This window comes from Amphimedon queenslandica, unplaced genomic scaffold, assembly GCF_000090795.2.
Source record: "Amphimedon queenslandica unplaced genomic scaffold, v1.1 AMPQUscaffold_13421, whole genome shotgun sequence".
Classification (NCBI taxonomy): domain Eukaryota; kingdom Metazoa; phylum Porifera; class Demospongiae; order Haplosclerida; family Niphatidae; genus Amphimedon; species Amphimedon queenslandica.
The window spans coordinates 66,535-89,093 of NW_003546343.1; the positions used below are offsets into that span (position 1 = coordinate 66,535).

Consider the following 22,559-nt stretch of genomic DNA (forward strand, 5'->3'; position numbering starts at 1 on the left):
AATTGATAGACACACAACATTGAGTTGATAATGATATTCATGGATGATTAATTATAATAATTGTAGCCACGCCTCTTGTGAAGAGAGATTTCTAGTGAAGAGTTAAGAGATATTTAAAAGCCAAAAGTAAATGGAAGAATTCTTTCTTTAAAGACTAAGCAATGACAGACAAAGAGGTTAGGTGTTACTGTCTGGTTTTATGTTTACAGGGAATTCCTTCTCGTTCTATTTTTCAGTCCCGTTTTCCTCCTGGCACGACTTGTGTTGGAAAGTATGATTTCCCTGGCCGTGCTCCACATGTAAGTGACATCTGGAAAATGTGTCGACTAATGTAAAAGATTTGAGCCATATTGGCATCACTTTTTTGTTTTGCACATCAGTTTTGATGATATTTGTCACCCTCTTTCCCTCTCTATCACTTCTGACTCTTTATCTACACACATGTACTTATATTATACTTCTCTTCCTTCTTCTCCCTCTCTTTCTCTCTCCCTCTTTATTCTCATACAGGACCTTCCTTTTCGCAAAGGCGACAGTTTGATTATTATTAAAGTATCAAAGGTAAAGATTACCCAGTAATTTCCTTCTTTTCTTTTACTCTCCCCCCGTCTCTCTCTTCCCTTCTTTTTAGGACCCTAACTGGTACAAGGCCCGCCATTCAAATGGGACCGAAGGGATGATACCGTATAACTATGTGATGGAGAAATCAAACTCATCCCACATATCAAACCCTTCCCCTGTCCCGCCTACTCCTTGCTCAAGGGACGAGTCAGCTGTTATGGAGAAAAGAGGAGTGGTCAAACTACACACGATGCCGTGAGTACTTACATAGTTCTGCAATACTGTCACTAATACCCAATGTACATGTATATTTTATATCTTTGTTTATTGTAGATGGTTTCATGGCGATATCACTAGGGCAGATTCTGAGGCTCTTCTCACTCCGCCTAAGGACGGGTTGTTTCTAGTGAGAGAGAGTCAGGCACACAAAGGGAACTATACTTTATGTGTCTCGTAAGTCCAATAGTCTCTCAAGGTTTTATGTTGCCATCTCTCTCTCTCTCTTTAACTCTTCTATTCTGTCTCTTACATATGCATCTCTTTCTTTCCTTCTCTCTCTCTCTCTCTCTCTCTCTGATTCAGTTACAAGGGGAAGGTAGAGTTTTATCAAATAGAAAAGGACTCGAGGCAATGGGTTTCTGCAGACGGAGAGGAATACTTTGAAAACCTCGTCAAATTAGTTGAGGTAAGGGCTCCAGTAACACCAACATTGCTGCCATTTGGATCTGTTATTGTTATCAAAAGTGACTGTTTCTTTTTCTTACAGCACTACCAGAAAGATGCAGATGGTCTTGTGTGTCGCTTACGGCACAGCGTGGAGAAGAAGGGGGCCCACGATATTGTTGTGTCTTTGGAAGAGTTTAAAAATAGTAAGAGGGAGGGAGGGAGGGGGGAAGAAAGAGGAATGGAGGGAGATATCCACATCATTATGATGATGTTGATGATGATGATTATCAAAACATTCCTTTACTGTTTTTGCTAAGAGCAGCCTTAGGTTCAAGTCTAATGGCTTTTAGCATAATTAGCAGGCGAAGGAGAACTTCTTCATTGGACATTGTGTCCTCCATAAACATCCATTGTATCCAACAGATAACAGTTTATGCATAGCCAATTCCGGTGAGGAGTTGGGAAGAGCAACTTGGCATCCTCACTCTGTTTTTGAACTTGAATAAACTATTATATATACCTGTACACATGGTACATAATGCTAATAGTGAAGCTAATATATGAATGATAGTTCAAGTATAATTATTATTGAGCTACTGTCCATGACCATTGTTAGATCTAGAAGTAAATTTTGAGGGATCAACCTAGCTGAAAATAGGAGGCTTAAGGACACCTAGGGCTAAATATGAGAGAACAAAAGCTGAAAAATGAGAGATTTTAGGAGGTTAATTATGTAGATTAAATATGGGGGACCAAAAGTCTCCTAAACTCCCTCTAGATCTAACAGTGTATAAGTATATGTTCATTAGGTTTCTGGTATCTTCTAATATAATGGATATGTACTTTTAATGGGTTACAATCTATTGTTCAGTTAATGATAATAGTTGTACTGCTGTGATGTTAACCTACCATTAACTACATGATGACTCTCATTTCTTATACTGTGAGAACAAGTATCTACTTATATCATAATCATTTGTTGGGCTTAGGAAGTTTGTTCACATTGTCCGTTTGTTTGATGACAATGTCCTCAGCTCATATTCCTTGTTGATATTTAGTGACAGAGATATTCTGTGTTTGTATTTCAAGATGGCTTAAATAACTGACACATAAAGTACTGTTACACAATGTAGCTTCTACAGGAACCCTCTTATTACTGTACCAGGCAATGCATTACATGTAACCTGTGTCTAGATATACTGTATCAATTTGACTAGACATCCAATTAAAAGTATCATATGGTATCCTCTTTCATATCAACATTTCACAATATTGTGTTGTATTATTTTGTAGTTAGGCATTTATAAAATTGTCTTATGTAAGCTTTAGGGTTTATAAATGTCAAGTATGTATTGTGCCCGTGTTTAATGTGTGGGAGTGTGTAGAGTATTTTGTTTGTTCACTTCAGCAGACTGTGTATTGTTGTTAGTGTGAATTAGCCTTTATCCTGTACAGTTCATCTTAAACTGATGCTCTTGGAATTAAGAGAAAAGTACATGTACATGTACAGTCCCCAGATAGAATGGAAGCTATGCGTGTAGGTAAAGGGGATATAGTAGAGGGTTAGTTTTTGGTTTTTAAAGTGAGACATGGCTCCATTGTCAGTATCTACAACACTCCTTAGTAATAGCTATTGAGTATGCATTTATATTAAATAATCATACACCACTCTATATACTTAATACACAGTCTACTCTATATACTTAATACACAGCCTACTCTATACAGCATACAGTCCAAACCACAGCCACTATTAGTGTGGCTTACCTCTTGGGCATCTTTTATCCACAATTTTCCAAGTGCAAACTAGCATACAGTACATGTACTACTGCTTCACCTACTGGCTACAACCAACAAGTGATACTAACTAGAGAATTCACAGAGAGTCAGTCATATATATCATTATTATTTATATTATTAGTAGTAGTAGTACATATACTAGTATGTCTACTTTCTTTTGCTCTGGGCCACTACCTCCTGGCAGGTCTACATATCATTTGTTTGTTTTAACGTTGTATGGCATAATGAATCCTAACGCTCAAGATAGCATCATCTGTTTTTATATGTTGACTAGGCATCCCAGTAATATTAGTGTATATACAGTTTATGTGGAGTTTATCAGTCGCAATATTGCATCGTTTAATTGTCTCTCTGTTTTTATTTATTGTTATTATTATTGGATTAGATGATGTTTTTCTTTTTTATCCAATACAATACCGTTGATATGATAACAATTAAACTGGGAGGATTTTTAGGAAGATGAATTAGGAGATACAGGAGAGAGAGAGGGAGAGAGAAATTTTATTATATTATTTATGATAATATTGTATCTTTTTCAGAGGGTTGGGCTATTCCAAGGGCTGATCTCGATATGAAGAGTACACTAGGGAAAGGAGAATTTGGAGGTAATTCATGTGCATGTACATAGTCTTACAGTGTGTCATCATTATTGTTTTTGTTTTTGTATCCTTGTGGCTTTTTATCTTCTTTTACATGCACTATATATGCATGTATCTCCACTTTTGTCTACTCTTATGCTTTCTCCCCCCCCTCCTCTCTCTCTCTCCTTTTATAGAGGTATGGTTAGGTGAATACAGAGGTAATAAAGTTGCCATTAAGATGCTGAAAGAGATAAAGAGCAGACAAGCGACACAACAATTCCTGGCAGAGGCTTCTGTCATGACGTTAGTTTCACTTATAATACAATAAATATGTACTGTATTCCCCTTCTTGTTGTCTTTTTATCTTCTGCTTTTCTTTTATATGTAACTTGTTCTCTATTTCTCCCTTTCCCCTCTCTCCCTCCCTCTCTTCTCATTTATATTAGTACTCTATCTCATACTAATCTCGTTGGATTAATTGGAGTATCACTAGATGAGTCACCGATATACCTGGTGACGGAATTCATGGGAAAAGGAGCTCTGGAACAGTACCTTAGGACACGAGGAAGATCTGTCATAACTAAACAAAATCAAATCGACTTTGCAAGGTAGCGCACACACAACCACACAACATGAGAATTATTTATCTGTTCCTCTTGGAATGATGTAGTTCATTATATATACACCTTGTCTTTCTCTTTCATTATTATTATTATTTCTTTCTCTTTTCAGAAACGTATGTAATGGGATGGTGTACTTAGAATCAAAGAACTTTGTACACAGGTTAGTCTAAACTCTATGAATGTTTGTGTTTCGTTGTTTGTGAGTTATGAGTACTTGCAGTATAATGGAAAGAATATGTACACGTACATGTATGTGATGCAATGATTGTATCTATGTATTATTTATGTATATGTTATTTTATCCTCAAAGGGATTTAGCATCACGAAATGTGCTATTGTCAGATGAGCTAGTAGCAAAGGTAAAGATAGTACACATATACAGATGATGAATGATGATGAATGATGATGATGATGATTATTATTATTATTATGAAGTTGCTTTTCTTTGCTTTTAATTGCATTTTGTTCTGTATTGGCACAATATTGTAATTACTGTAACTTATTAACCTACACTTCCTTAGTTAATTAAATATTGATTATCCCTATAATAACTATAAGGAAATAGATAGTACCCACATTATAGCTAACCCAATCAATACAGGTATAAGCAGTTATTTTGTTTTTATTTTGAAGGTATCAGATTTTGGTCTGGCAAGGGAAGGAGTCACAAGGTCTGACAGTCAGAAATTACCAGTCAAATGGACAGCACCTGAAGCTCTCAAAGAGAATGTAATGCAGCAATCGCAGCATGTCTTCTTATACAAAATGTCTTCTCTGTTTCTTTAGAAATTTTCAAATAAATCTGATGTGTGGAGTTTCGGTATTTTCCTTTGGGAATTGTATTCCTATGGTAGAGTCCCTTATCCTCGTGTTGTAAGTTGACATGAATCACATGTGATGGGGATTACTGGAGTTGTTTGTTGGTGGCCCCAAACTAATAATATACACATTTATGGTCGCACATACATATACTTATGTTGTGTGCTGGTTCCTATCTAAATTGGATTTTTTACAAATTTTTAAAGTTTCTCCAAAATTGGGCCAAAGTCCCTGTACTATAGTACAGGGTCATCGGCCAAATTTTGCCAAAAATGACTAGGAGAGAATTCTTCATTTTTACTACATTTTCTGATGCATATACATGTACTAATGTTGTGTAGAAAGTTTGAGCTAATTCCGATCAAGTTTGGATTTTTTACAAATTTTTAAAGTTTCTCCAAAATTGGGCCAAAGTCCCTGTACTATAGTACAGGGTCATCGGCCAAATTTTGCCAAAAATGACTAGGAGAGAATTCTTCATTTTTACTACATTTTCTGATGCATATACATGTACTAATGTTGTGTAGAAAGTTTGAGCTAATTCCGATCAAGTTTGGATTTTTTATGAATTTTTTAAGTTTCTCCAAAATTGGACAAAGTTCCCTGTACTATAATAGTACAGGGTCATCGGCCAAATTTCACCAAAATTGACTAGCAGAGAATTCTCCATTTTTATTACATTTTCTGATGCATATACATGTTCTTATGTTGTGTAGAAAGTTTGAGCTAATTCCGATCAAGTTTGGATTTTTTACGAATTTTTGAAGTTGCTCCGAAATCAGGCCGAAGTACCTGTACTATAATACAGGGTCATTGGCCAAATTTCACCAAAAATGAAAAGTAGAGAATTCTCAACTTTTATTACATTTTCTGATACATATACATGTACTTATGTTGCGTAGAAAGTTTGAGCTGATTCCGATCAAGTTTGGATTTTTTATGAATTTTTTAAGTTTGCCTTTTACAATGTACATCTCTCTCTCTCTCCCTCTCTCTCATTGTAGCCAGCTAATGACATCATGCAGTTTGTAGAGCGAGGGTACAGGATGGACCCACCTGATGGTTGTCCTCCCGTCATTTATCAAATAATGAAGGACTGTTGGCAGGCGGATCCTAATGCTCGGCCTAATTTTACTCGAATAATGAAGTCGCTTGAAAAGGAAGTGCCACCATCTTGACCTGGGTCGACTTTGGCTCGGTAAAACCACACCCTCAAATACGTCAAAAATGTATAGCAACTTCCTTATTATTACTAATTATTATTATTATTATTATTATTATTATTATTAACACCTTTCAATGACTTTTAATGATACTTTTATTTAATTTTTTTTTCTCTTTTTTTTCTGTACACAATCATGTTGTATAGTTTTAGTAAAGGAATCATTATTTTATTGATCTCCAGTGCGAAGTAATAGGTACTTTGTGAAACGGGTACCTATATACTTTTATATTTTATGATTATGTGCTCAATATTTTGCTTAAACTAAATGATAACTGACTATTTCAAGCAGCATAATAATAATAATAATAATAATATATACATATAATACATATGACTGATTAATATGATATTATAACGGCAAGTTAATGTTGGACTGTTCTTTATTCTTCTCTTGGATAGAAGTTTTTGATTCCAAATGTGACCGGATTAAAAGGCGATTGAGATGGTATTGGTATTTCATCTGATATCACTCTTGGTTGACGTGTTAAAAACAACGACCCAGAACCAGCTGGGCCATTTCCCTCCTCATATAGTGTTTCATTACTTTGTGTCACAGGCACTCCTCCTTCAGGTTTATCATAAATAGAAGGTATTTTGACTTTATCTTGATCGAAATCAAATGATAAAGACTTTCGTGGTTTAAAATCAATCCCTGGTTTCATAATTATTGATTTCAGTTCAAATGGTTTACTGTGATTAGGACAGAAGATATCATCAAATGATTGGAGGGCAGGATCTTCGATTTGTTCCGTCAAACTGGACGAGGGAGAAGATGGTACCACCTGATGATGATGACTACTATTAGTAAGTGGGTAACTTGAAGAAGGGCAAGCCTCATTAGATACTTCAGGTTTGCTGTTAGAAATGTACAGCTGTTTCCTTTTCAAGCTAACAATATGTTCACTGACTGCCGAACTCTTGCTGAGCCTTTTAACAGGTTTTTCTAATTTTGGCTTTGACGGAATCCTGAAGAGGTGCATGATATCAAACAGTCTTGAGGATAGAATTACCTTTTTCTAAGTTTAGCAGGTGGAGGTAGTTCATCCAGTGAGCAAGGTTTAATGTTAGCAAAGTCAATGTCAAATGATGAACTTCTTTTTCTTTGATTGGTGCTAAGTGCCTCAATGTCTTTCCTCACTGTAACTGTCACATATTCACTGTTTACTTTCTAATTATTACAAATAATTTATTATAATTAAATCTTAATTTACTGGTGTGTGTGTGTGTGTGTGTGTGTGACTCACAAAGCCGCCTTGATCTTCTTTACCATCGTAATCATTATTGTGACTAATTAAGATAATAACAATTAGTCTTACTATGCAATTATATGCCTCATTTAATAAAATGATGGATACATGCAATTACATGTAACATAAAGATATTAAAAATTGCTTACAGAATGCCATCTCGTGTCACAGTTGCAGATGACCTATTAATAATAATATAATTATTATTATTATTATTTAGATTTATACCTGATGTTTAGTAGCAAGTTCATACTTCTTCAACTTCTTCTCTTTTTTAAATTAATCAAAAAAGGCGGGGATTTCCAGCTGGAAGTTAAGTAGGCGTGGTTAACACTTTCCTGTACCTGTACTATACTCTAATATCTATGTAAATGGCGACCCTAATAGGCAAAACATTTAGCCAGGCTACTCGAAGCTTCTTAAAGGTATGTCCAATTTAAAGGATTTATTGCATCAGCTTTCACTAGGCCTCTAACTGGAGCCGTCTTGCTAGCTCTCTAGTAATAGCTGAGCACAATGGAAGTGATGTTGTTCCATTGACATACAACAGCATTGGAGCAGCGAAGCAACTTGGAGGAGATGTAACTGTACTGGTAGCTGGGAAAGACTGCTCAAACGTAAGTGGAACAAGAATTTTGTTTAAACGTGTAAATATACTCGATTAATTAATTGTATATTACATGTATTTATTAATTATATATATAATTATTATATATTTTGTATTTTTTTAGGTTTCAAAACAACTGGCTCAAGCTGAAGGTGTGTCAAAGCTACTTGTAGCTCAGAACGATATCTTTGATGGATTCTTGGCAGGTATTGCATCATACAAGACATAAATAGTTGCATAATATTACGCAATATGCATGTATGTATAATGGTAATGGTAAATTATTTTAATTTGGGCAATTATTTATGTTTTAGAGACATTGACTCCACTTATTCTTGAGACTCAGAAACAATTTAATTTCACTCACATTCTTGCCGGAGCTGGTGCTTTCGGAAAAGTAAGAATCAACTCACATACTCAGACACAATGTTTTGTTATAAAAAAATTTTCTAAATTCATACCTCACTTACATCAACTAGAGTGGTATATTGGTTCAATCATCATCATCATGCATAATAATAATAATAATAATATTTCTTTTTAATAGAACCTTATTCCAAGATTAGCTGCTAAGCTAGACGTTGCTCCAATATCAGATATCATTGGTATTAATGGAGAGAGAGAGTTCGTACGTACAATATATGCTGGGAATGCTATACAGACTGTCACTTCCTCTGATCCAGTCAGTCTAATCACTGTTAGGGGGACAGCATTTCCCCCCAGTGGGCCCACTGGAGGATCAGCTAATATTGAGGATGGTATGGGTTATACACACATGCGTAATATCTACATGTAAAACCAATGTATTGGGGCTGAAATTTACTTTGGGAGCACCCCTGATTTTTATTTTATTTTGTGTTATTGTTATTCTTTAAATTGTACATTTAAAGGATATGATCCATGCCTACCCTGGGATGTTAATTCATTTTAATTCACTATGATATGAATCATTATTGCCAACATATTGTACATGTAGAAATGGATGGTTAGGTTCATACTATTGTAATTGTACATTACTTTTTAAAATCCTCCAGCTCCTTCAGTCGCAGTATCATACGACCTCTCAAAGTTTGAGGGACAAGAACTAAGTATCAGTGAGAGGCCAGAGCTGACTGCTGCAAAGGCCGTAATATCAGGAGGTAAAGATCCCTGCAGCCATTAAGCTGGTAGCAATGTTTTATTGTTTTAAGGTAGGGGCATGAAAAATGGAGAAAATTTCGAGTTACTCTATAATCTGGCTGATAAATTAGGAGCAGCAGGTAATGGTGTTATTTCTTGATAATGGATAATGGGATTTTTGTTATATACATGTGTTCATGCAGTTGGAGCATCCAGAGCTGCAGTTGATGCTGGGTATGTCCCTAATGATATGCAAGTTGGTCAGACTGGGAAAATCGTTGCTCCTGTAAGAGAAACAGAGAGAGAGAGAGATCCCACAGTGATTGAGAGAGATGATGATATACTGGGCTAAGTTACATGTAGATGCATTATTAGATAAAATTGAAAGAGTCAGTATAATTTAAAATGCAGTCCTGTAAAGAAGGATTACAATATCTCATAGTCTTTGGTCCGATTTTGGAGCAACTTCAAAAATTCGTAAAAAATCTAAACTTGAACTCAACATAAGAACATGTATATGTATCAGAAAAAAAATATAAAAAATGCGAAATTCTCTCCTTTTCAATTTTGGTGAAATTAGGCCAAGTCCTGATTTTTGAGTGTTGTTTCTTAACACTATTATACAATCATGCTATACCTGAACAAAGCACTGACGAATTTTGTATTATTCAGGAATTGTATATTGCTGTTGGTATCTCAGGCGCTATACAACATTTAGCTGGCATGAAGGATAGTAAGGTTAGGATCATCAATCTAGTACTAGTCTAGTGGTTTTATTATCATTACCAATAGGTCATTGTAGCAATCAATAAAGACCCTGACGCCCCTATATTTCAAGGTAGATTAGTTTTAATCAAAAATTGAACGATACTTTTTAATTTTTTAAATATCATAGTTGCAGATTTCGGGCTAGTGGAAGATTTGTTTAAAGTAAGTGTCATTATTTCCTGATAGAAGTTTACCGTCATTTGCAATCCTTAAATCCATCCTGTGTGATTTTAGGCTGTTCCAGAGTTAACTGAGAAATTATGAACTGTCATAATTACCGTACAGAGTATTATTTTACTTGTTCTTATTTAAAAGCATGTCAATAATTATAAAGTTTAATTCAATACATTTTGGGTCTCAATACAAACTCTAAAATAATAATATAGTGATAACTTGTGTCTCCTTATTGTGACAATAGTGTCAATTTAAGATGTAGTTCTTCGGCTGGTCGGAGAAGTACAAGAGGAAGGAAGTCAAGTTGCTGTTTTATTCTTTCATCTCGGATTTCTAGTGAAAACCTAAACATATCATCACCAACGAACCAACAGTGTCATTTATCTACTTGTTCAGTATTGACGCAATGACAACTTGCTCTTCGTTAAATGCAAAATTCTGACCAATACAATTCCTACATGATATTTTAATGATCTTCTCTAATAATGTATGATACTTCTTTGTTTTATTACCTTGGTCCAGCAGAGAAAGGAACATAGGAGAAAGGATCTCGGTCTTTTGCATGATCAGGATGAAACCTTAGGGGATTATATTCCTAAGATAAGAATAATAATATCATGAATAAATAATACAACCATTTCTTTACAGTACTCACCAATGGGTTCTCCCATACATTTGGACTCCTGTGTATTCCCCCTATGTCTATGACAACATCTGCCTCTGTAGGGACACTTTCTAACACTAGCATTACTTATTGCTGCTACCTTTTGGTATGTAGTATCCTCCTATCGTAATATCTTCAGTAAGAGAACGGACGATATTGAAAACTGGAGGATTGAGTCTCATTGCCTCTTTAATGCAGCACTGAGTGTATTGTAGCTTGCTTAAATCATCACTACAGCAAACATAAATTCAGTTATTATTATTATTATTATTATTTACTAGTCAAGTTGGTTTCTTCCTCTAAGTACATCTCTCACTTCTTCTCTACATTTCTCTTGAATCTCAGGATACTTTGCCAAATAATACAGCATCCACGTTAAAGCTATGAATAATATCAGCATCAATATCAGTATCAATATCAGTATCAGTGTTACCATTTGCTGTTGTATCATATCCTTCAAATACAAACGTATCAACTTCATAACGAATCTCAAGATCACTCAATCCATCACCATCTTTTCTTTCCTAATCAAATACAGTAACTTGCTCTCCAGCCATTGCTTGTCTTTCTCTCTCACTTTGTTAGCAAGGAGTAAGATGTCAAGGAAATCTAAACACTTCAACTTTGATTTGGCTATTCTTTCTTGTCTTCCCTCATTCATCAAAACAGCTTTCCTCTCTTTTATTATCTAGTATGAAAGAATTATAACTACTGCAGAAAATTTTTTTGTTGTTTTTGACAGTTTAATTACACTTTATAGTGTACAATACAATGAAGTCAAAATGGATGTCCGTCTGCTTTAAGTGTAAACAATGAATTACCTTTTCCGAGTGTTTATGAGCTTCCCTAAGTGCTCTTCTGTACCTCCAGCCTTGTGGCGTTAAATAAAAATAAATAAAGTCGTTACTCGCAGCTAGTACTGGGTTCCTATTAATTATGAATAGAGATAGCTAATTTCAATAACATTACATGAAGCGTGAAACCGAGAGATTACAAATTTCAAGAACAGCATCAACATAAGGATCAACTTTCCTAGTACTTTACAATAAAGTTTTGACGTAAAATAATATCGTATGTTACCCTTTCTCCTGACAGCTGCTAAAGTGTGAGCAAGCACAGCGTAATATGACGTCCAGCGTTAACTGATTGATTGTGTTATATACTTCAACTGTTTCTCCATTCAGTGCACTCCTCTTCCATTTACTCTGTTTAAACCAGCAAAATATAAAACAATGGGGCCCTATCTCATACCAGCAGTATATCAGTGCAGTCATTATATACATGTACATAAGGTTTAAGGACATCAAAATGAAAAGCAGGTGTCAACAAGCGCCTGTTCCTTAACCAACGTGAGCCATTTTCTATTAATAATCCTCGTCCTGAAAGAGGAAAGAAAGGCAAGTCACAAAAGAGAGAGAAAAAATTAAATCACAAACTGACCTAACCAAGGCTCCAACATTGCATAAGCATCGGGTGACTTTGGATCTTAAAAATGAATGACAATGGTCTAGTACAGAATTATATTTTGTTATTAAATACTTTTTATGACAGTTCTGAAGTGCTCTGGTGCATGAAGCATTACAAATGCTCTAAAAGGTCCTAACCAAAAGCAATTTATGTCAATGTTGTTTTCTGTCCTCCACGCATAAGCTTTAGTAGCAAAAGACTGGCTGAATTCAACCTAATGTCATTTGCAAAAACAAAGAAGGAGAATGCATCCATATAATTTTAAGTTGAGCTCTTACAAAGTTAGCATGTCCCCAGAACCAGTGTGGAGGTGCCATAACGGGAAGCTTTCTCATTGCCTTGCATAGGTTGTAATAACGCCATAACCTTTTGGGGAGGAAAAGGAGACAAAGAGAAAACAAAAAGAGGAGCAAGAAAACGAGAGCCATCTTTGCAAGAGGGAGTGGCTGGTAGATCTAATTCTCACTAATTCACTAGAATTAATACAAAAATTATAAGGGGGATTGGCTTGGAATTCCAAATGAGGATTCCTGAGATTAGTCTACCATCCCTCTGCCGCAGTTAAAATGTCATTTAAAGCAGCTATAGGAACACTGATTAGAAAACAACCATCAATTCTGAGAATGAAAACTCCTCGTGCTAAGAGTATTCTTGCTCCTCCAGATTTCACATTAAGATTAGCAAGATCTGTGCAAGATCTGTCTATCTACAAGCAAGTTTGCAAGGAGCAAGGTTGGTTATTGGGTAAACATGATTTGGAGTTGTTTTATGCCACCGATCCCACTGGATATTACATAGGATATCTACAGGACCAACCAGTGTCCATTACTAGCTTTGTTAAGTATGGTCGTGGTCAATTGACTATTATTGGAATGTTTGGAGTGCTGCAGAAATTTCAAAACAAAGGTTTCATGTCTGTAATAAGGAATGTCATTGCAAATAAAAGTTGTGATGAAAACAATTGTTTATTTGGATTTGCTATTCCTGAAAAAGAAGAAATTTTTGTGAAGAATTTTGACATGTACACTGCCTGGGTTGATTATGAGTTCACATTCAAAGCAAAAGAAGCAGCATATGTTCTAAATGATCCACTTCAAAGCATAGCATTGGATCTTTATCAAGAACCAGACTTTGGCAAGTTATTGAGGTATGACAGTGAAGTATTTAATCAACCAAGAAGAGGTTTTCTAGAAACACTGGTGAGTCTTCCAAGCTGTACAAGCATTGTAGCATCCATTCCTGGTAGTGGAGAGATTGTTGGTTACTGTGCCATAAGAGAAACTACCGATGATGAGGTGTCTTATTTTAGCCCATGGTTTGCCAATGATGTCAACATTGCCCAAGCATTATTAAAGAAAGCAGCTCTCTTTGCTTGTGAAAGGAATGACAAAATCAAGTTCAAGTCAATAATGCCAGGTATAAATGAAGATGGGATTGGACTTGTTCAAATGTTCTCACCACTGCAAGTTGACAAGCACATTAGATTGTGCATAGGAAACATTCCTGAAAGTGTCACAAATAATTCAAAGAAAAGAGTATTTGGAATAAGCTCTCCTTGTCTTGGATAACATTACTATGAAGGAAAAAAATCAGCCATTTTGTTAACTATCTTATTTTGATTTTTATATTTTGCTTCCATTAATGATATTTAACATACCAATCCTTAATTATTATATTATTGCAGTTTTTAATCTATTTTGTATTTCCCATAAATGCACTTAGTGTCAGCTGAATTAAAGTGGCGCAAGCAACCTTCTTCTGGCATGCATGGAATCGTTTGATAATCATAACATTGTCACAACAATAATAGAAGCCATTATCTAAAGGTGGGCATCCACTATGCAACTTTGTTGTGAGTACCTTTGATGTGGGTCTGCAACATGTTGCACTCAACAATGCTGCAAAGTGAATGCCCACCTTAAGTACAGCACATGGCATATTTATTATTTTATTTTAAAATATTCTGAAAAATGAAACTTGCTCACACAATACATAATAAAAGCTGCTACTAATAACGAAAGGGTAAAGTGGCATACAACAAGAACAAGAACAACAGTCATTATAGTTTATGAAGTGAGAGAGAGATCAGCTAATGGTAATAATATTAATTTTCTCTCTATAAATTGTGATATGCATCAAAAGGATTAATATAATCTTTACAAGATGAGGTGGCTGGAATTATTTTTGGATTTTTAAGATTCGCGAAATTAAAATTAAATTCAATTTAATCAGTCCAGATAGAGGCCATTCACAAAAATTATTATCCTTGAAAAAACTGCAAGTGCAGGGGATGTGCAGGAGGCCATGCAATTCTTCTTTTGGCATGCATGTCAGAAGAAGGTTGTTTACTTCACTTTAATTCAGCACACCACACACTAGGTCCAAACTGTACATTCATGAGAAATACAAAATAGAATATGGGCTGCAATGATATAATAACTAAGAAAATCATCATTAATAAATGAAAACAAAAAATATGAAAATCAAAATAGGATAGTTAGCAAAATGGCTGATTTTTTCCTTCATAGTAATGTTATCCAAGACAAGGAGAGCTTATTCCAAATACTCTTTTCTTTGAATTATTTTTAACACCTTCAGGAATGTCTCCTATGCACAATCTAATGTGCTTGTCAACTTGCAGTGGTGAGAACATTTGAACAAGTCCAATCCCATCTTCATTTATACCTGGCATAATTGACTTGAACTTGATTTTGTCATTCCTTTCACAAGCAAAAAGAGCTGCTTTCTTTAATAATGCTTGGGCAGTGTTGACATCATTGGCAAACCATGGGCTGAAATAACACACCTCATCATCGGTAGTTTCTCTTATGGCACAATAGCCAACAATCTCTCCACTACCAGGAATGGATGCTACAATGCTTGTACAGCTTGGAAGATTCACCAGTGTTTCTAGAAAACCTCTTCTTGGTTGACTAAATACTTCACTGTCATACCTCAATAACTTGCCAAAGCCTGGTTCTTGATAAAGATCTAAATCTATGCTTTGAAATGGATCATTTAGAATGGATGCTGCTTCTTTTGCTTCGAATGTGAACTCATAATCAACCCAGGCAGTGTACACATTGAATTGCTCATACTTCTTAAGATTAATCTCTTCTATTTCAGGTTTAACAAATCCAAATAAACAATTGTTTTTGTCACAAATTTTATTTGCAATGAAATTTCCTATTACAGGCATGAAACCTTTGTTTTGACATTCCTGAAGAATTCCAAGCATTCCTAAAATGCTCAGTTGACCACGACCATACTTAACAAAGCTAGTAATGGACACTGGTTGGTCCTTTAGATATCCTATGTAATATCCAGTGGGATCAGTAGCATAAAACAACTCCAAATCATGTTTACCCAATAACCAACCTTTCTCCTTGCAAACTTGCTTGTAGATAAACAGATCTTGCACAGATCTTGCTATTCGTAATGTGAAATCATTTTTCAGTACAGGAGGAGCAAGAACACTCTTTGCACGAATTTTCACTTGTAGAATTGTTGCAGATTGCTTTCTAATCAGTCTTCCTATAGCTGACATTCTTTTGTGAACTTTCTGGTTTGATGCACCATGTGCTACTGTGATGCTGTTATATATACAAGTCTGAGCCATGGGGGGTGGAGCAAGGTTTGGTGGCACACATGCTAAACATTTCACATTAATTTTGTGGTGACTCTGCACCATTCTATTTCAACATTCTTATTCTATTCCTGTAACCACAGATGTTGCTATATAGCAACATGTTGCTTATAGTGCTTAAACTATGTTAAATGATTGTCATATTCATAGATAGTAAAATTACGTCATGATTAAATCATACTATGGTAAATTATGGTTTAATGATTACATTATTATAATTATGGTGAAATTAAAATCCTTGAGAATCAATTAAATCATTCCATATACAGGTCATTTGAAAAATTATTATCCCCAAAAAAACCACAAGTGTAGAGTTCAGGTTATTATTAAGAAGTCATGCAATTCTTCTTTGGTGGAGAAGGTTGTTTACATCACTTTAATTCAGCCCACACTAGTGCCAAAGTTCATTCATGGGAAATACAAAATAGATTAAGGACTGCAATGATATAATAACTAAGAAATTGGTATGCTAATTAATGGAAGCAAAAATATAAAAAACAAAATAAAATAGTTAACAAAATGGCTGATTTAAGCTTAAAGTTATCATCAATTTTCTTCCTTCACAGTAATGTTATCCAAGACAAGGAGAGCTTATTCCAAATACTCTTTTCTTTGAATTATTTTTGAAACCTTCAGGAATGCTCCCTATGCACAATCTAATGTGCTTGTCAACTTGTGGTGAGAACATTTGAACAAGTTTAATCCCATCTTCATTTATACATGGCATAATTGACTTGAACTTGATTTTGTCGTTCCTTTCAGAAGCAAAGAGAGCTGCTTTCTTTAATAATACTTGGGCAATGGTGACATCATTGGCAAACCATGGGCTAAAGTAGCATATCTCATCATCGGTAGTTTCTCTTATGGCACAGTAGCCAACAATCTCTCCACTACCAGGAATGGATGCTACAATGCTTGTACAGCTTGGAAGATTCACCAGTGTTTCTAGAAAACTTCTTCTTGGTTGATTAAACACTTCACTGTCATATCTCAATAACTTGCCAAAGTCTGGTTCTTGATAAAGATCTAATGCTATGCTTTGAAGTGGATCATTTAGAATGGATGCTGCTTCTTTTGCTTCGAATGTGAACTCATAATCAACCCAGGCAGTGTACATACTGAATTGCTCAAAATTCTTAACACGATTCTCTTCTACTTCAGGAACAGCAAATGCAAATGCACACATATTTTTGTCATGAACTTTATTTCCAATGAAATTTCTTATTACAGACATGAAACCTCTATTTTGAAATCCCTGTAGCACTCCGAGCATTCCAAAAATGCTTAGTTGACCGTGACCATACTTAACAAAACTGAAAATGGACACTGGTTGGTCCTGTAGATATCCTATGTAATATCCAGTGGGATCAGTAGCATAAAACAACTCCAAATCATGTTTACCCAATAACCAACCTTGCTCCTTGCAAACTTGCTTGTAGATAGACAGATCTTGCATGGATCTTGCTGATTTTAGTGTGAAATCATTTTTCAGCACAGGAAGAGCAAGAAAATTCTTAGCATGAGGAGTTTTGCTTTGTAGAATTGTCGATTGCTTTCCAATCAGTGTCCCTATAGCTGCTCTGAATGACATTCCTTTTTGACTCTTGGGTGGGGTATGGATGAACAGGGTTTCAGGAGGAGGAAGATTATAGCTGGCATGCAAGAAATCTTAGTCACGTACCAGTTACCAGTACATAATCACATCAATTACAAGAAATCTTAGGCATGAATACCTATTATTAATTTTATTTAAAAAAATTACTCTGAGAAATGAAACTTGCTCACACAATACATAATAAAAGCTGCTACTAATAATGAAAGGGTAAGTGGCATACAACAAGAACAAGAACAACAGTCATTAAAGTTTATGAAGTGAGAGAGAGATCAGCTAAAGTTTTATAATAATAATAATTATTATTAATAATAATAGTAATTCTTCTCCTTAGAAATTGTGATAAGCATCAAAGGAATTAATATATTCTAATATAATATCATGACAGAACTCATATTGAACCTAAAAAATGAATAAAAAATTAAATTATAGGAAAAAGGTACAAGAGAACAGAAAAAGATTTGTAGGTACATACCACATTCTGAACTAGTCCTGGGCGGTTGAAACGAGCTCCTTTAATGTACTGGAACACGTCAGCCACGCTCTCAATCTTGATCCTTTCCAGGACAGAGTACATGCACATGAAAGAGCCAGTACGACCAATTCCATCACTAGTAAGTAGAAATGAGATTACTGATGATATTGATAAGGAGATATTGATGATATTATCACAAAGAGGAGGAAAGATCGAATTAAAAATTATCGTTATCATTTTAGTAACGTCATCATTGTCATCAATATTATTATTGTTAGTATACAATAAAAATATCAACAACAACAACAATAACAAAAAAGGGGAGAGCCCTATTATTACCATTATTATTACTATTATTATTATTATTATATTTATATTTATTATTTACCTGCACATCACTGTGATTGCTTTATTCCCAGTATTCATCTGGTTATGTAACAACTGATCAATTAGTTTCAGTAATGGAGTCTCATCTTTTGGTTTCTCATCTTCGGCCCAGTTAACATAATGGAACTGGGTCACCATCAAATGATCAGCAGCACCCTAACAAAATACAAGAATACTGTAAATATACTGGAGTATACTACTTACAGCCGATACGTTGATGTAAGTGCTCTCTTGAGAAAGCATTAACTTCCTGATGATGTAGTGTGGCCTCTTCTCCTCAGAAACAAGTTTGACGACCATTTTACCGTAAGTCACTGATTCATCAACTTTATCAGGCCAATACTTAGCACACACCTCCTAAAAGAGAGAGGAGAGAGAGAGAGAGAGAGAGAGTGAGGAGGGAGAGAAGAATTGCTTAAGAACAAGAGCTGAATGCTGTACCTTCTCATTCTCTTCAAGATTGCACAACATCACAATAGACGACGACCATTGCTCCCAGACCATGCGCCACAAGTCCTCCACTGTCTCTTTCATTGGTGCCTGTGTCGCCAAGAATGCACCGCGATGCTTGTAACCCTAATATACAAGAATATACAAGAATGTACAAGGGTATACAATAATATACGAGGATGCACAAGGATATACAATAATATACAAGAATGCACAAGGATATACAATAATATACAAGAATGCACAAGGATATACAATAGTATACAAGAATATACAAAAATATACCAGAATATACTGAAATGTCATCAACTTACATCAACATGGTTAGCATTAATGTAGTCTCCAGTGCCACTGGCAGTCCTAAGCCTCACACGAGTCATATCATCTACAATAATATACTGAAATATACAAGGATATACTAGAATAGCGTACAGGGCAGAGTGTCCAGTTTAGAGGGGAACCTGTTCTTCCCAATATTAGTCTTTGATAATGCGTCGCATAGCAGACCTTCAGTGGGCTGACGACAAACTTGATTAATTAACTGCAATAAATGGAAAGAATCATTAAAATGGTCGTAACTTGAAAAATTGAGCTCGGAATCAGCTCAAACTTTCTACATAACATAAGTACATCAATATGTATCAGGAAATGTAATAAAAATTTGGGGTAATTTTGGAGCCATTTTTTGGAAAAAACCATGGGCTATAATAGTCTTGGGTATTTTTCAAAAATTGGCCCATTTTTTAAAATGGTCATAACTCAAAAATTTTTTATCGAAATCAGCTCAAACTTTCTATACAGCACAAGGACATCAATATGTATCAGAAAATTTAATAAAAATTGGGGATGATTTCGGAGCCATTTTTTTGGAAAAAACCATGGGCTATAGCCTTGGGTATTTTTCAAAAATTGGCTCATTTTTTAAAATGGCCGTAATTCGAAAAATATTTGTCGGAATCACCTCAAACTTTCTACACAGCATAAGGACATCAATATGTATCAGAAAATGTAATAAAAATTTGGGGTGATTTCGGAGCCATTTTTTGAAAAAAACCATGGGCTATAGCCTTGGGTATTTTTCAAAAATTGGCTCATTTTTTAAAATGGCCGTAATTCGAAAAATATTTGTCGGAATCACCTCAAACTTTCTACACAGCATAAGAACATCAATATGTATCAGAAAATGTAATAAAAATTTGGGGTGATTTCGGAGCCATTTTTTGAAAAAAACCATAGGCTATAGCCTTGGGTATTTTTCAAAAACTGGCTCGTTTTTTTAAATGCTACTCTTGATTATAGTATCACAATTTAACAGTACAATAAGTGAGTGCCATGAACTCTTAATTTACCTCCAGCTGCTTCTCATAACCGGACTTCTTTTCAGAGACTTTAGTCAATTCGTCCATTACAATCTTGAGTCTCTTTGTTGTCATTGAAGTATCGCCACAAGTGATGTACTCAGAGAGAGCATCATGTATGTACACATACTGGGCCTAATAATATATTAATAATAATATACGGTATAATAGTGGGAAAAATTGGAGCGGAAAATATATAATAAATATATAAAATAGTGGCATAGTTTTATTAATCATAAAATCATAAAAATAAAATCTGTAATTTTACTAGATTCTTCAAATTATAACTAATGCTAAACCCCTCCCATATGACCACCAATACATTCACAATAATAATAAAACTCTCAATATTAAGTGTCACCAAATTTTCGTCTAATGCCACGCCTACTTGTCGAACCACACCCACATACCTCAGTTTGAACCATTAGTACTCGCATTGTCCTCATGTTCGCCAGGAACTCGTAAATATTCAAATCCTTTTCTTGTTTATCCAACCTTTGCTGCATGCTGTCTAACGTTATGAAAGTCCCAGTTCTTCCCACTCCAGCGCTACAGTGGACTATGAGGGGAGGTCCCTCTGGTGGGTGTGTCTGACGGACACGACGTATAAAGGCCAACATTATAGTTTTATCAGCTGGAACTCCGTGATCAGGCCAAGCTAGGAAATGATAGTGAGTAACATCTAGTCTACCGCCAGTAGAGGAGGTCTGGGGAGAGAGAGAGAACATATCACAAAATTATATATAATAATAATAATAATAATAATAATAATAATAATAACAACAACAGCTTACATTCAATATTAAAAACTTCTTAAGCTTGTAGTCCACATATTGCTGCTGCTCCACTAAAGTAACTTGTAAATCGTATCCAACGTCCATAGTCTCATTAAGAGCTCTCGGCCAATAGCAGGTGCACTTATCCTACAAAATAAAAGTAACATAAATTAATACAAACATTTATTATCTTTAGAATACATGTGCATGTACATCTATAGTTAGCATTATGTGTACAATCTATAAAATTATACTTTATCTACAGTGTAGTTTGTTAGTGATAATAATACTAAAGTAAAGTTACTAATTTCCTATGCGTGTGCATTCTGTACATTACTATCACTGCTAATGATACCATTACTAATGATACTGTTACTAATAATACCATTACTAGTACTAATAAACATCCTTCCCAATACAGTGTACTTACTATTCCTCTCTCTATTAATTCTGTTAGCATCACTATAGTCGGGAGTTGGAATTCCCACACCATCCGCCAGAAATCACCAACAGTATTAGATAAGGGACCTGCAAATAATAAAACAACAACAACAATAACAATAACAACAATAATATACATGTATATGATGTGTATTTTAAATTACCTTGAGCAGCAATGTATGCTTTTGGCCTTTTATAACCCTGAGAGGAGGGAGAGAGAGAGAGGGGGGGGAGAGGGGGAGAGAGGGGGGAGAGAGAGAAGAGGTCTCCAATGCAATAAGTATAAATGCTTACATCAATGAAGGAAGCATTAATGTAATCACTGCCACGTTTATCAGGTATAGCCGTCAGCTCAACACGACTGGAATCATCTAATAAAGAGGAGAGGGAGGGGCACTAGGTCACATGACATGTCACGTGATGGCACTCACATGAATAAACGTTCTCAAATCTGTTCTTTGACACGTTTTCTGGTAACTTAGCAGTAGTGTAGGAACCTTGTGGAATATTTCTAAAAGACTATCAAGCAAAAATGATAATAATTACAAAAATGGTGAAATATAATATTAGTTCTTCTCTCTCTCTCTCTCTCTCTCTCTCTCTCTCTACCTACCTTGTATTCATCCTCAAATCCAAGGTCTCTGTCACTATGAAGTTTGGCTGTGTGAGCTGCAAATTCAGCCACTGGAATTGGCTCCCATCTCTCCTTATCAACTATAGAACAAAAATAACACTATAAATAAAGTTGACCATACTGTACAGTAGTGCAGGGACTTTGGCAAAATTTTGGAGCAACTTTTAAAATTTGTAAAAAAATCCAAACTTGATTGGATTCAGCTCAAACTTTCAACACAACATAAGAACATGTATAATTGTATATGCATCAGAAAATGTTATAAAAATAAAAAATTCTCTCCCAGTCATCTTTGGTAAAATTATTCCAAAGCCCCCTGTACTATAGAGCATGTTCATTAGATTAGTTGTACAGATCAGGTACACACATTTAATGACATTAAACTATCATAAGTACATGTACCTCTCCTTATGTGAAATAAAACTAACTAATAACTAATAACATCCTTTTCCTCCTTTA

General features: G+C 35.1%; 5 protein-coding genes across 5 annotated transcripts in view; 2 read left to right on the plus strand and 3 right to left on the minus strand.

Annotated features, from left to right (window-relative positions):
• Positions 1–61: 61 nt before the first annotated feature.
• LOC100639277 (tyrosine-protein kinase CSK-like) lies at positions 62–6,433 on the plus strand. Its single transcript, XM_003386398.3, has 15 exons — positions 62–176; positions 237–299; positions 511–561; positions 632–816; positions 895–1,014; positions 1,144–1,246; positions 1,328–1,430; positions 3,567–3,632; positions 3,803–3,911; positions 4,055–4,216; positions 4,341–4,391; positions 4,542–4,590; positions 4,865–4,960; positions 5,018–5,104; positions 6,055–6,433. Exons 1-15 carry the CDS (start codon positions 162–164, stop codon positions 6,226–6,228), a joined length of 1,434 nt encoding a protein of 477 aa, XP_003386446.1. The 5' UTR covers positions 62–161; the 3' UTR covers positions 6,229–6,433.
• A 97-nt stretch (positions 6,434–6,530) lies between these two features.
• LOC109581753 (uncharacterized) lies at positions 6,531–7,828 on the minus strand. Its single transcript, XM_019996132.1, has 5 exons — positions 7,751–7,828; positions 7,672–7,704; positions 7,520–7,562; positions 7,286–7,443; positions 6,531–7,241 (listed from the first exon to the last, which is right to left on the minus strand). The coding sequence occupies exons 1-5, from the start codon at positions 7,771–7,773 to the stop codon at positions 6,656–6,658; spliced, it is 843 nt and encodes a 280-aa protein (XP_019851691.1). The 5' UTR covers positions 7,774–7,828; the 3' UTR covers positions 6,531–6,655.
• Positions 7,829–7,843: 15 nt separating this feature from the next.
• Positions 7,844–10,383, plus strand: LOC100636747 (probable electron transfer flavoprotein subunit alpha, mitochondrial). The gene is made up of 12 exons (XM_003386378.3): positions 7,844–7,947; positions 7,990–8,139; positions 8,254–8,335; positions 8,444–8,526; positions 8,677–8,887; positions 9,164–9,268; positions 9,320–9,388; positions 9,452–9,534; positions 9,921–9,986; positions 10,041–10,086; positions 10,144–10,178; positions 10,251–10,383. The coding sequence occupies exons 1-12, from the start codon at positions 7,894–7,896 to the stop codon at positions 10,278–10,280; spliced, it is 1,014 nt and encodes a 337-aa protein (XP_003386426.1). The 5' UTR covers positions 7,844–7,893; the 3' UTR covers positions 10,281–10,383.
• LOC100639405 (cytochrome P450 4F22-like) lies at positions 10,304–12,766 on the minus strand. The gene is made up of 15 exons (XM_019996130.1): positions 12,600–12,766; positions 12,394–12,535; positions 12,295–12,339; positions 12,106–12,233; positions 11,935–12,059; positions 11,824–11,886; positions 11,676–11,781; positions 11,432–11,542; positions 11,288–11,378; positions 11,133–11,235; positions 10,955–11,085; positions 10,846–10,910; positions 10,703–10,785; positions 10,579–10,644; positions 10,304–10,534 (listed from the first exon to the last, which is right to left on the minus strand). The coding sequence occupies exons 1-15, from the start codon at positions 12,747–12,749 to the stop codon at positions 10,420–10,422; spliced, it is 1,524 nt and encodes a 507-aa protein (XP_019851689.1). The 5' UTR covers positions 12,750–12,766; the 3' UTR covers positions 10,304–10,419.
• Positions 12,767–17,677: 4,911 nt separating this feature from the next.
• Positions 17,678–22,559, minus strand: part of LOC100639530 (receptor-type tyrosine-protein phosphatase F-like) — an 11,062-nt gene continuing 6,180 nt past the window's right edge. The window contains exons 14-29 of the mRNA XM_019996121.1: positions 22,468–22,507; positions 22,080–22,199; positions 21,898–21,985; positions 21,761–21,837; positions 21,631–21,667; positions 21,456–21,553; positions 21,044–21,172; positions 20,660–20,956; positions 20,241–20,384; positions 19,324–19,432; positions 19,206–19,276; positions 18,883–19,017; positions 18,646–18,798; positions 18,443–18,597; positions 18,055–18,190; positions 17,678–17,981 (exon numbers count right to left, since the gene is read on the minus strand). Of these exons, the coding sequence (XP_019851680.1) occupies positions 17,910–17,981; positions 18,055–18,190; positions 18,443–18,597; positions 18,646–18,798; positions 18,883–19,017; positions 19,206–19,276; positions 19,324–19,432; positions 20,241–20,384; positions 20,660–20,956; positions 21,044–21,172; positions 21,456–21,553; positions 21,631–21,667; positions 21,761–21,837; positions 21,898–21,985; positions 22,080–22,199; positions 22,468–22,507 (1,861 nt within the window). The 3' untranslated portion in view covers positions 17,678–17,909. The remainder of the gene's footprint in view (positions 17,982–18,054; positions 18,191–18,442; positions 18,598–18,645; positions 18,799–18,882; positions 19,018–19,205; positions 19,277–19,323; positions 19,433–20,240; positions 20,385–20,659; positions 20,957–21,043; positions 21,173–21,455; positions 21,554–21,630; positions 21,668–21,760; positions 21,838–21,897; positions 21,986–22,079; positions 22,200–22,467; positions 22,508–22,559) is intronic.